The sequence below is a fragment of the Balaenoptera physalus genome (assembly GCF_965194825.1).
Source record: "Balaenoptera physalus genome assembly, chromosome: 8".
In the NCBI taxonomy this organism is placed as follows: domain Eukaryota; kingdom Metazoa; phylum Chordata; class Mammalia; order Artiodactyla; family Balaenopteridae; genus Balaenoptera; species Balaenoptera physalus.
The window spans coordinates 119,775,348-119,788,643 of record NC_138887.1 but is presented as its reverse complement, the minus strand read 5'-3'; the positions used below and the strand labels follow the sequence as shown (position 1 = coordinate 119,788,643).

The following is a 13,296-nucleotide window of genomic DNA, read 5'->3' as shown; positions in this document are numbered from 1 at the left end:
TGACTGAGCCCTGCGGCATGCAGGATCTTAGTTCCCCGACCAGGGATCGAACTTGTGCCCCCTGCAGTGGAAGTGCAGAGTCCTAACCACTGGACCGCCAGGGAATTCCCTGTGGACAACTATTTTGACCTCTTTTGATTGTAGAGACTCCATTAGAAAAGGCGTGATCCTCCACGTCCAGGCTTCTGAAAGCCAGTAACACTGAGGGGAGTGTCACATAACAAACGTGGGTTGTAGGCGGCAAAGAGGACTTGCCTGTTCCCTTATAGAAAAGTAAAATATAACAATCAACACAAAATGTAGCAAAGTATTCATGTATACCTTGTCTATAAAGTTAGTTACTTTTTTCAAGTAGCCTCCCGTAAGGGATCATCTTAGCTCTTTTTCTTGAAAGTAACATATATTTTCCCATTTATTTCACTTATTCAACAACTCTGTTGAGCCACTGCTGAGTAATAGGGATAGAAGGTGAATAAGGCAGACAGCTGGTGTCGTCTCCAGTGGGCTTAGGCTGGGATACATGCAGTTAAGTGGGCAGTCCATCACAGGGCATGAGAGCTGCGATGGGGAAAGCACAGGTGTTGTAGAAGCATCCAGGGGGACACACAACCTTCATCATGGGAAGAACGGTGGTCAGGGTGAGGTGAAGTCTAAAGAGAGCTGAAGGGGAAAAAAAAACAAGAAGTGAGAATTGGCCAGGTGAAAAGGGCTGGCGGGGTGGGAGGGGTTGGGACAGCCTGGTGAGGTTTGTAGCACACCAGAAATAGTCCCGAAGGCTGGAGCTCATGGTGTGGTGGGAAGGAGAGGAGCACTTTGGCTGGAGGGTAGCAGGGACTCTCCAGGACCTAGTGAGCCATGCCAATTTAGAATTCAACCTGAAGGGTGATTCATGGGACTGTAAGTTCCATTTCCATTGTAAAAGTAGATAATTTTCTGTCGTGAAACCCTTAACTGACTACACAGCACAGGGGAAGGTGAGGGTCCAATCATTGCCTTGCACCCTTAAAGGCAGTCAGTTCGTAACACCCCAAACAGTAAATTTTGTTTTTGTTTTTGTTTTGGTCGTGCTGTGCAAGGCATGCAGTATCTTAGTTCCCCAACCAGGGATCAAACCCGTGCCCCCTGCAGTGGAAGTGTGGAGTCTTAACCACTGGACTGCTGGGGAAGTCCGCAAACGGTAAAGTTTGGACTGAAATTTTGTAGAGGTACCTCTACAAAGATCAAACTAACCAAGGAGCTACTGAATCTCAATTTACTTTTTTACTGTGTGGACACTGTCGTTGTTAAATTCACATTGATTTTATTTATTCTTTGGATAAATTGATTAGATGTAAAATAAATGTAAATAATTTGTGTGTGTGTGTGTGTGTGTGTGCCAGGAAGAGTTTGCATGCAGTTAATGCATATAAAAATTTCTAACGACATAATTTTGATCTGCTAAGGTGGGTAGGCATCAATATAGACGGTTTGGTGGTTGTACTGGGTTGAATAGTGCCCCCCAATATTCACACCCTTCCTGGAACCTCAGAGTGTGACCTTATTTGGAAATAGGATTGTTGTGGATGTAATTAATTAAGATGAGGTCATACTGGAGTAGGGTGGACCATTAATCCAATATGGCTGGTGTCCTTACAAGAAGAGAAGACACACACACACACACACACACACACGCACACACACACACATATCCTGGGAGAACATCGTGTGTGAGGAATAGACACACAGGGAAGGTGGCCATGTAATGGTGGGGGCGGGCTGGGGGGATGCACCTGCAAGCACAGGAATGCCCGGGAACGCGGGCGACCATCTGAAGCTGAGCAAGGCCTGGGACAGGTTCTCCCCCAGAGCCCACCACGAGGGGCCAGCCCTGCCAACACCTTGATTTTGGACTGTTAGCCACCAGGACTGTGAGGGAATACATTTCTATTGTTTTAAGCTGCCTGTTGGGGGTAGCTTTTTGCAGCAGCTATAGGAACCCAATACAGCAGTCTTTGTATATTAATGAAGGAAGGAACCTAATGAAGTGAGTGTGTGTGTGTGTGTGTGTGTGTGTGTGTGTGTGTCTGAAGAGGGGGGCTGTCTGCTGCCTTCTCCCACCCTTGCCCTTCCCCCCAAACTCCCAGATGCATTTAAAAAATTTTTTTATCATTTGAATTTTATTTTTTTTTATACAGCAGGTTCTTATTAGTTATCCATTTTATACATATTAGTGTATACATGTCAATCCCAATTGCTCAATTCATCCCACACCACCCCCACGCCACTTTCCCCCCTTGGTGTCCATACGTTTGTTCTCTACATCTGTGTCTCTATTTCTGCCCTGCAAACAGGTTCATCTGTACCATTTTTCTAGGGTGTCTGCTGCCTTCTCCCGCCCCTGCCCTTCCCCCCAAACTCCCAGAGGCATTTTTTAGAAAACTGTGGTCTTCTACACAGTAGATGTAAATATTTAATCTTTCTATTTGTATGTTTTTCTTAATTTTTTTTTTTGGCTGCCTTGGGTCTTTGTTGCTTCGCGCGGGCTTTCTCGAGTTGTAGCGAGCGGGGGCTACTCTTCGTTGCAGTGCGCAGGCTTCTCATTGCGGTGGCTTCTCTTGTTGCAGAGCACGGGCTCTAGGCGTGTGGGCTCAGGAGTTGTGGCTCACGGGCTCTAGAGCGCAGGCTCAGTAGTTGTAGCTCACAGGCCCAGTTGCTCCGTGGCATGTGGGATCCTCCCGGACCAGGGATTGAACCCGTGTCCCCTGCATTGGCAGGTGGACTCCCAACCACTACGCCACCAGGGAAGTCCCTGTATGTTCTTCCATGTTTATTTTTCAGTTGCTTGATTGCCTTTTTTTGTGTTTATCTTGTTCAGTAGTGCCAGGTTTAAAGTACAGAACCCTGGAGGGCAAGATTCACGTCTCTATAAAACATGCTGTGGAACATTTACATATGCCTCATACTCTTTTTTTTTTTCAACTTATTTTATTTATTTATTTATTTTTGGCTGCGTTGGGTCTTGTTGCTGCACGCGAGCTTTCTCTAGTTGCGGCGAGCGGGGGCTACTCTTCGTTGCAGTGCGCGGGCTTCTCATTGCAGTGGCTTCTCTTGTTGCGGAGCACGGGCTCTAGGCGCGTGGGCTTCAGTAGTTGCGGCACGCAGGCTCAGTAGTTGTGGCTCACGGGTTCTAGAGCACAGGCTCAGTAGTTGTGGCACACGAGCTTAGTTGCTCCGCGGCATGTGGGATCTTCCCGGACCAGGGATCAAACCCGTGTCCCCTGCATTGGCAGGCGGATTCTCAACCACTGTGCCACAGGGGAAGCCTGCCTCATACTCTTGTACACAAATTATTTTTGAAGATGACTGTCTTATTTCCTTCTCAGATTCTTCCTTTAATTTTTCTATCACACAGGTACATGGTATGCATTACTGAAATAACTTACGTAAAGCAATATGAATTTATAAAACTAAAAATGCACTATGGACTAAATATGAACTAATTTTAAGTGGTTGAAATTCTTTTAAAAACAATATCTTGGGGGCTTCCCTGGTGGCGCAGTGGTTGAGAGTCTGCCTGCCAATGCAGGGGACATGGGTTCGGGCCCTGGTCTGGGAAGATCCCACATGCCGCGGAGCAACTGGGCCCGTGAGCCACAGTTGCTGAGCCTGCGCGTCTGAAGCCTGTGCTCCGCAACGGGAGAGGCCTCGACGGTGAGAGGCCCGCGCACCGCGATGAAGAGTGGCCCCCACTTGCCGCAACTGGAGAAAGCCCTCGCACAGAAACGAAGACCCAACACAGCCAAAACTAAATAAATAAATAAATAAACCCAAAGTTTAAAAAATATATATATATTTTTAAAAAAAACAAACAATATTTTGACTGAAAAATAAAGGACAAAAAATGATAGCCTATGACTGCAACTTGTTAAAGTGCAACTTTAACAGTAAAAATATGAACACAAATCTTATAAGATCTAGCATTTACGTTCTGAGCGGTCTTTTTACACAACTGTAAAAATTTGGTTCCTAAAAAACCCTGAGGAATTTAAGACTTTATGGGAAAACAAAGAGAGGGATACCATTTAGTAGTGAATCTATGGAAAAGCCTTATAAATACTTTCACGTTCACTAAAACAAAGTGATAAAGACTGCTCTCTCAAGAAAGACATCAATGACATTTTATAGGCCTTCAATTAGTAAGAATGTCTACTGTACCATGAATTTTTATTCACTGTCATTTGTATGCTAGACACTTTGAGAATCTCCTTTGCTCAGTTTCATGAGATGTTGCTTTTTCTTTTTTGCGGATAACCCTTACTCCCACTCACATTTTAAACATTTAATATATGTTTATGTTTATACTACATGTGCTCTGAAAGATTGATGTATTATAGAAAAATGCATTATAGAAAGTGAAAGTCCCTTGTAATCCAACCCTTTAGAGATGATTGCTGCTAACACTTTGGTGCATGTCTACCATATTTTTAAAGTGCCTGTTTAACGTGTACTTATTAGAAAGTAGGCATTCTTTTTTTTTTTTTTTTTGCACTTGGTCCTTCCAGATGCTCGTTGACTTCTGGTTTTATAATTTTGAGGAACCTACCTCAGCTATCTGCCTCCTGGATTTTTGCCATTGTGGTCTCAGAGCTGTGTAATTTGAATGACAGAGATGGAAAAACCTTTGAAAGACCTTTATTTAAGTCGAATAAGTATTCCTTGAATACTTCCTCTGCATCCTGGGTTATATTTTGTTTGCTCTGCCCACAATAACTTCATGCTGGTGAGCCTCCTAGCCATCCTTTAAAACAGCTCCCGACGACTTGTCTGCTCACAGTAGCCAAAGGAATGGAGGTTTAAGGCTGGGTTTACCTTCATCATCTTTTATCTTTCCAGAAGTAACACTGCACAGACTTCTATTTCTACCCTTCCGTTTACTCTACCCACTTTTCTGTTCCCAGTCCCTAGCTGTTTCCTTTAAGAACTTGTCTCCAGCAGGAGTGACTTGCAATTTGCACATTCTGGTCCTTAAATTCTCCCAAGTGCTGACAAGTATACTGAAGTGAACTGTCCTGATGTGGAATTTTGTGCATATGAAACACACAGTTGGAAATGACTCTTCTAATTTCAGTACTGAACACAGATAAACATTTGGATCGATAATCCAATTTTTGAAAGTATACTTTATTTAGTGTAATGTACAGAAAATGAAAAAGAAAGGGTGAGTAATAAACTTTAAATATATCACTTCATACATGTATCTTCATAAATGTATCACTTCATAAATTAGTCATGCATATGTTGTATTTCTATGTATAATAATAGTCAGACACTTTTAATTTATAGTTTTCATTTACCAAGCTAGGTTCTCCCCAATCTCAAATTTTAAATTTAGTAAGCTTGAAAAAGCCAGCAGGAACTAAACCTTGAAGGGATTCAAACGACTGTCTTATTGTGGTCCTCACTTCAGCCCTTTCAAGAAACTATGCTTTAGTCAGAAGAGGCTCTGGAAACTGTGCATGTTTGCCCAAATACACACAAATACACGATTCAGAGTTTATATTCTGGCTATTGGGAAGGGAAGGCAAACAACACAGCAGGAAAAACCGCGTTTTATTCTTACCTTACACTAGAACTGTTGTGAAGATGGAAAGAAATCATAATCAGAAAGTGCCCGGGGTGTCCGGCCTAGAGTCTAAGCCTGTAAGATGATAGTTTACCCCAATCCTTTTACAAATGGTTGATGCGTCGTAATAGTTTTTCCCAATTTAAATCTATGTTTTTCACTCCCCTAGTGAATGGGAAGGAAATCAGAGAAGAGTACATTGTCCAAGTGTTGGTCCGTGTTAGAATACGAAACCCAGAACTCCCCACCTGTAACTCTCCTTCCTTCCTTCCTAAGCGCACATGTCAGATTTCGGACCCTAGCAGCCCCAGATTTCCTTCACCGTTTTTAGGCAGTGTAAGAGGTGGCTTACAAGTCTTTCCATTTTTGTCTCTTCGTCACAACACACCCAACGTTAAAACCAAGTTGTCGGGGTTTTACTGGTTCATTATGTCTCTCAGCACTTTATCCCTCAAAATGCCATCGTTCTTTTTGTCTGACAGCTTTATAAACCCTTTCCGGATCATTTTTAAAACGACGCTGTAATAACGAAAGTATCCCTGGAATTGGAGTAGAACGAAGTTGCACTCCATTTCTTTTCCTCCACCGACGCGCATTACAACGAACGAACGCTGAACGTGCGCCCGGCGAAGCCCCTCCGGCCGGTCCCCGCGCCCCGCCGGGGGTGGGGGTGGGAGTGGTGGCGCGGGGCGCGGGGGGGACCCGGGCCCGCCGCGCGCCGGGGCGGGACGAGCTCTGCACCCGCCCGCCAGTCCGCCGAGGCCGAGCGCCTGCGGAGCGCGGAAGCGGCCCGCCTCGTCCTCGCTCTCCCTCCGCGCACTCCCTGGACCCTGATCCCGGACTCGCTCATCCGCAGCTTGGCGCTCTCCCGAGCCGGAGCCGGAGCCCGAGCCGGAGCCGGAGTTGGAGTCGCGGCGCGGCCCGGCCGCCGCGTCAGAAAAGGAGGGAGCGGGGGCGGGGGAGGGGCGGTGAGGTCAGCGGCGGCGGCGCGTCCGCGGGCGGCGCATGCGCGGAGCGAGCCCCGTGAGTGGCAGCGGCGGCGAGCGGGGGGCGGCGGGGCCGGCGGAGTGGGGGAGGGGGCGGGGGCGTCGCGGCGGCCGTGTGTGGGCGAGACGGCGGCGAGTTTGAGAGGTCTGTGGTGTGGGGGCGCTCTGGGAGACCCGGCGCGGCCCTGGCGCGACGGCCACGGTCGAGTGTGTGTGTCTGTGTGTGGTACACGCACACCCGCAAAACTTCCTCCTCCCCTGCCCGGAGGGCTGGCGCGGGCGCTGAGGGGCCGGCGCTCGCACAGCCCGGAACCCACCACAACAACTGGAGCAGCTGTCAAAACTTCGCCGCCGCCGCCGCCCGGCCTGACGCGGCCCGCGCGGGGGAGGGGCAACCGGCGGGGGGCGCGACCCCCGCCCGCCCGCCCGCCCGCCCGCCCGCCCGCCGCCGTCCCGCCGCTCCCCGCGCCGCGGCCCCTTTCTCCTCCTCGCCGCGGGCGGCCTGGGGGAGGGGCGCGGGCGTAGACCCCCGGGGCCGGCGCCCTTCGTGCCCCCTCAGTAGCCCCGCCCCGCCCCGCCCCGCCCCGCCCGGCGCCGCCCGCCCCGCCCCCGCCCCCGCCCCCGCCCCCGCCCCGCACCCACGCCCGCACCCACACCCGCACCGCCCGAAGCCCGCCCCGCCCGCACCTCCCCGCCCCGGTCCGGCCCCTCCCTCCCGGCCGCCCGCCCCGCCCGCCGCCCCCCGCCCGGCCCCTGCGCGCCGAGGTGCGCGCGCTCGCGCGTATGTGTGTGAGTGCGTGTCCTGCTCGCTCCATGTTGCCGCCTCTCCCGGTACCTGCTGCTGCTCCCGGGGCTGCGGGAAATGCGAGAGGCTGAGCCGGGGAGGAGGAACCCGAGCAGCAGCGGCGGCGGCGGCCGCGGTGGCGGCGGCGGCGGCGGCGGGAGGAGCCCCCCAGGAGGAGGACCGGGATCCATGTGTCTTTCCTGGTGACTAGGATGTCGTCGGAGGAGGACAAGAGCGCGGAGCAGCCGCAGCCGCCGCCACCCCCCCCCGAGGAGCCCGGAGCCCCGGCCCCGAGCCCCGCAGCCGCAGACAAAAGACCTCGGGGCCGGCCTCGCAAAGATGGCGCTTCCCCTTTCCAGAGAGCCAGAAAGAAGTAAGTTGAGTGTGAGGGAGCCAGGCCGGGAGCCAGCCGCGGCGCCGGCCCGGAGCTGTCACCGGCGCGCCCGGCCCCGCCGCCCCCGCGCGCCCCCGGCCGCCCCCGCGGGGTGGGGGTGGGGCCCGCGCGGGCCGCGCGGCTCCGGCCCGGGGCGCCCGCCCCGCGCCCCGCGCCGGCGCCCGGCCTCCCGCGGCCGCCCGCACTTCCCTCCGCCGGCCCGGGTCCGACGGCTCGCGCCGCCACCACACTTTACTTTTTAGTTTGGCCCCGGCGCCGTGTGTTCCGGGGCTTCTCTTGAGAAATTTCTCGTCGATGCCCCTGGGCCTCGCTGGGTCGTTTAGCAAACGAGCCCGGAGCACAGCTGGGTAGTCGCCGGACGGGCTCCCGCTCGGCTCCCAGGCGCTCGGCTCCGGGACGCTCGCCGAGCTGTCAAAACGCCGCGGCCAGGTGGTCCCCCGGCCCGGTTGGGCGGGGGAGCAGGAAACGGACGCAGCCGGAGCTGCTTTTCTTTGTCAGCCGGTCGCTCCTTTAACTTTTCTCGCTCCCAAACCTCTGCTTTCGTGCTTTAATGATATATTAGGAAGTGCTCCGACCGCTTCCCCTCCCCTCCCCCAGCCGGGCCCCGCACTGCCCAGCGCCGAGAGCACTAGTCTGTGCGGTCGCTCCGCGTAGGGGACGGCGTGCAGCAAGTTTTGGAAACGTCGCTGCCACCGCAGGCCGATCGCGAGGAGCACGTTCGTTCGGGTCCAGACGGATGTAAATGTGGCCGAACTTCTATCGGAGTAGCCACTCGCGGCTGTTACTGGGGCAGGAGTCGCTCTCGTGTGCTTTTGAGCAGGCACTAGGGCTGTGCGCCTCCGGCCATTCGCTGGTTAGAAATGTCTTTCTACAAAATGGTTATAGGACAACTTTGCCTGTGGATCCAGAAGCCCGCTTCAGTGCCGGTGAGTCGCTGAGCGCTCGTGGCTCTTGAGGCTGCTGCTGTGGAAGGTCTGTGGCCGTCTTTCGGAGTTGTAGGAAGGCGTGTATTGCTTACTCATTTCATTATATGGTCGTCTAAGGGAACTGGGGGTAGTGGAAGGGTGCACCGGGACGCCGAGGAAAGCAGCATACTTACGGATAGTCTGGTTTTTTCTTGTTGTTGTTTTTTCTTCTTTTGATGGGGTGCATTCGTTTAGTAATAGCATTGTTACGTTTGGTGATACATAGTAAAAATAGCGTTAACGCAAGGCAGAGAACAGGGTTGTGGGAAACCCGTGAAGCTCTGCACTGGACGTGCTCTTTTTCGCTTTGCTATTCTTTTACTATGAACATGATTCAGGGCCTTCGACTTGCCCTCCATATTTTATTGCCAGCTCTTACCTAGCTATGACAAATCGTGAGGGAAACAAGTACAGGATGTATACATTATTACATTAGTTTCTTTGTGATACAAAGTTGGGGTTTATTATACCACTTGCGTTGTAATGTCTGGTATAAAATGCCATTGTTACTCCTGTATTAACTGAAATTTCGAGAAGGAAGGTGCAGTTTTAAGTAATTTTAAACTTCTTTGCCACTTTTTTGGTATCTTTTAAAGGAACGCATACGAAGCCATAGTAGGGTTTTAACTTGATTGCTTCCCATTTTCACTATTTCTTGGTTTCTTTCTGAACATTAATTTGGGATTATAACGTGTTAGATTTGCTTTTAAATTCTTACTTTAGAAAGAGTAGACCTATCTATGTTGTGCTCCTCACCCCTACACATCCAAGTGTGTGTTTGTGTGAGTGTGCACACTTCCCCTGAGATTGCAGTGAGCTCATTTGTATTAGTGCAACTCCTGGGTGCACCAGAAGAAAGGTTGGTTTAGGGTATTGTCACTTTATTATTTTAATTTTTACTTCTTATGAGTGGGAAAAAGGTAGCCCTTTGAGAAGTTAAAACCTTTCTATAGAATGACACTAATATAACAGTAAAAAAACCCTCAACACTTTGGAAAATGTTTGGAACAGTTCTAAGTCATAAGAGTTTTTTAGATTTGAAAACTGGTACAGCATTCCTTATAGGTAATTAAGTCTAGTGGTAACTTTGATCGTTCCAAACTTGTTAGTGAATTCTTTAAAACTAGGTGTGTCTTTTGAAGGAAATGGAATCTCCAGTCGTTTTAGAAACATGTAAATGGAAACTAATATCTGAAATGGAAAGCAAAGAGAGGGGTTTTCAATTGTGTATCTCTGCACTGTATTAAGATACATGCAGAAAAGACCCTATAGTTAGCTGGGTAGTGCAGACCCTGAAAGTGAAACTGATGTGTAATAAATGTAAATTAGGTTTGTAAGTGTTAAAATTATGTGGAATTGCAGATACGTCAGAAATGAAAATTAATATCTTTGTGGAATGCAGTGGAGATAAAGGTGTTTAAATTGTCTTATTTAGATGGTCGGTAAGTGGGTTGCTTTACCCTAGAGCAGATGCCTTATGACACTATTTTTTTAAAGTAGGTGGTGTATTTGTTTTCGGATTAAAAAAAAAAAGATAACTATGGACTAGTAACTACACATTCTTTGAGTTTAAATGTTTGAGTTTTTAGTAATTAGGTAAAAATTAAGCATTTTCTTGTTTTATAGTGTTAGATAATTTTTGTGTATTATCACATGTGAAAAGCATATGTGGTTATTGGTTTTACATTAACTATTATTACTTTAAAATTATATTTACAACCTAAAATCAAGAATTTTGCACTGAAGGTCTTAATCTTAGAGGCAGAGTTTGAAGCATAGGTAAGTAAATAGGGAAATATCAAGTGGAACAGTGAAATTGGCACATGTCTAAAAGTTCTCTTGCACGGTAAGGACTGCCTATTACTTAGTCTTTATCAGAGGTGCAAGTCTTCCCGTTGGTGCAGAAGCTCCCGCTGCAGGGCAGGCACGCACGTACCAGAGGCTGGAGTTATTTTTCTATTCAGGTGAAGGAAACCCTTCCTGAAACTTTGTTTTTATCTTTTCCTCCTTAGAATATACACCCACATTACTAAGTTGGGAAGCCAAGCGGAGATTCTGCCATATTTCTTACCACGTGAACAAAGTTTATGTCCAGGCTGGGTGGTGTGGGGATGGCTAAGAAGCGGCAGGTGGTGGGGATAGGGTCTCTGGGGCGCTACCCTTGAATCTCTCTGAATCAACTCTTGATACCCTGAACCACTTTCTTTTCAGAGGTCAATTACTGTTATTAGAAAGTCGAGGGATTTTTCTGAGTTGGCGCAGTGGTTAAGAATCTGCCTGCCAATGCAAGGGACACGGGTTCGAGCCCTGGTCCGGGAAGATCCCACATGCCGCAGAGCAGCTAAGCCCGTGCGCCACAACTACTGAGCCTGCGTGCCACAACTACTGAGCCTGCACGCCTAGAGCCCGTGCTCCGCAACAAGAGAAGCCACCGCAATGAGAAGCCAGCTCGCCGCAACTAGAGAAAGCCCGCGCGCAGCAACGAAGATTCAGTGCAGCCTAAATAAATAAATAAGCTTATTAAAAAAAAAAAAGTCACCTTGAGCATTACTGTAGAAAAAATTAGGTACAACCAGTGATGTCATACAAGGGACCAGCAAAAAATGGCTCTGCTGCAGGGGACTATTGCTGTTCTATATTTGTAAGCATTCCCCTCCCCCACCCCCCAAACCTCTCATTTCCATAGCTGTCAACTTGAAATCAGTGAAACAAACAAAAAAACTGTATTGCAGTATAATACACGCAGTTTCATAAAACAAGTTTATAGTTGAGACATCACTATTATTTGTGCTTTTTGAGATGATGCAAATTTGTAATTTTTATTATATTCTTCTTATTTTTCAAGAAATTAGATACAGGGAAATTTTCAGTAGTTACTGGTCTCTAGCATTTAATGGGCACTGAAATGTTTTAATTTACCTGAAAAGCTGGTCCTGGAATGGCAGCCTCTCTTATCTGTCAGGTGGCCTCATTGTAGTTTGCTTTTGTCCTGTTGTTGGTCTTTTCCATGGACTCTCTAGTCTTTGAGAATATGATATTTTTAGTGTAAAATACAAATTATATTTGGTATAATATGGTTATTAATATGTAAGCTATCTGATAAACATGGATTTCCATGTAAATTTTTTTTTTTTTTAAAGATCGTTTTGTGATCTCAGATTAACATCTTTATTCTTTTTTTTTTTTAATTTGATTTATTTATTTATTTTTGGCTGTGTTGGGTCCTCGTTTCTGTGCGAAGGCTTTCCCCAGCCGCGGCGAGCAGGGGCCACTCTTCATCGCGGTGCGCGGGCCTCTCACCGTCGTGGCCTCTCTCGTTGCGGAGCATAGGCTCCAGACGCGCAGGCTCAGTAATTGCGGCTCACGGGCCTAGTTGCTCCGTGGGATGTGGGATCCTCCCAGACCAGGGCTCGAACCCGTGTCCCCCGCATTGGCAGGCAGACTCTCAACCACTGCACCACCAGGGAAGCCCTCCATGTAAATTTAACTGTATCACAACAGTTTATTTTCTCATTTTGAAAATAGGGGTTTAGTACATTTTCCTATTACCAGTTAATTCTTTTTTTAATAAATTAATTAACACACACACACACACACTTATTGGAAAGTTTATTCAGTATCAGCTAAAAATTATGTTCAGGGACTTCCCTAGCGGTCCAGTGGTTAAGACTCCATGCTTCCAATTCAGGGGGCGTGGGCTCGATCCCTGGTCAGAGAACTTAGATCTCATATGCTGTGGGGCACGGCCATAAAAAAACAAAAACAAAGAATAAAATAAAAAGTATGTTCAGTCCAGATGTCTCATAGATTAAAAACTGTATCAAATCCTATCAAGGGTTTCACACACCTCCCCACCAGGTGAGAGCAGAGAGAGAGTATTTAAAGCTCTCCATAACTAAAAACTGACTATTTACACTTTGGAAGATCAGTGAAGTTTCATGGAAGCCCCTCCGTCATAACCATAAGTGCCCTAGAATACAAGGTTACAATACAATCACTACCTGCCCAGAGGAAATATGACTGTGGCCTGGGGAATAACATGCAGTTTTGCAGAAAGGTGGGGGAGAAGGGGAGAGTTAGAGCAGTGTGTCTTGTCACCCCGCAGTGACTACAAATCTGTCATGGTAGAATTAACTGATAAGGGACTTCCCTGGTGGCACAGTGGTTAAGAATACACCTGCCAATGCAGGGGACACAGGTTCGATCGTGTCCTTTTTTTTTTTTTTTAATTGTTTTGGCGCATCTTTTAATTTCAACAAGATGATTAATCCCTTCCTCCTTTAACACTTTATCATGTTTGTGCTACAGTGGCTATTTTCAGAACTGCTTGGCGGTATAAGTTCAAAGGTTATGGAGTGAAATAGGGAAAATCCCCTGCCCTCCCCTCCCCTCCCCATAAATGTATGCCTGTGGTTAGTGTGAAAATCTAGTACAAAGATGAATCTTGAATTTGTAGTTGGAAGTGTCAGTCTGTTTGCAGAATTCAAGGACTTAACACAAGAGAAGCAGGAATGACACAGCTCTTTTTGCACTTTCTCTAGAAAAAGCCTCCTGTAAAAGACAGG

General features: G+C 48.2%; 1 protein-coding gene and 1 long non-coding RNA gene across 30 annotated transcripts in view; one reads left to right on the top strand and one right to left on the bottom strand.

Moving 5' to 3' along the window:
• Positions 1-298: 298 nt before the first annotated feature.
• On the bottom strand, positions 299-5,708 carry LOC309666406. Its single transcript, XR_014267083.1, has 2 exons — positions 5,600-5,708; positions 299-660 (listed from the first exon to the last, which is right to left on the bottom strand). It is a non-coding gene; the product is annotated as an uncharacterized lncRNA (long non-coding RNA).
• An 847-nt stretch (positions 5,709-6,555) lies between these two features.
• Positions 6,556-13,296, top strand: part of KMT2C (lysine methyltransferase 2C) — a 275,535-nt gene continuing 268,794 nt past the window's right edge. For 11 of the 29 annotated variants that reach the window (XM_082473744.1, XM_082473738.1, XM_082473720.1 and 8 more), the window contains exon 1: positions 7,376-7,745. In XM_082473744.1, coding sequence (XP_082329870.1) covers positions 7,585-7,745 — 161 coding nt within the window. In that variant the 5' untranslated portion in view covers positions 7,376-7,584. Of the gene's footprint in view, positions 6,626-6,663; positions 6,734-7,370; positions 7,746-8,043; positions 8,693-13,296 lie in introns of those variants that run through there. The other 18 variants (XM_082473739.1, XM_082473732.1, XM_082473722.1 and 15 more) reach the window with 5 other exon arrangements.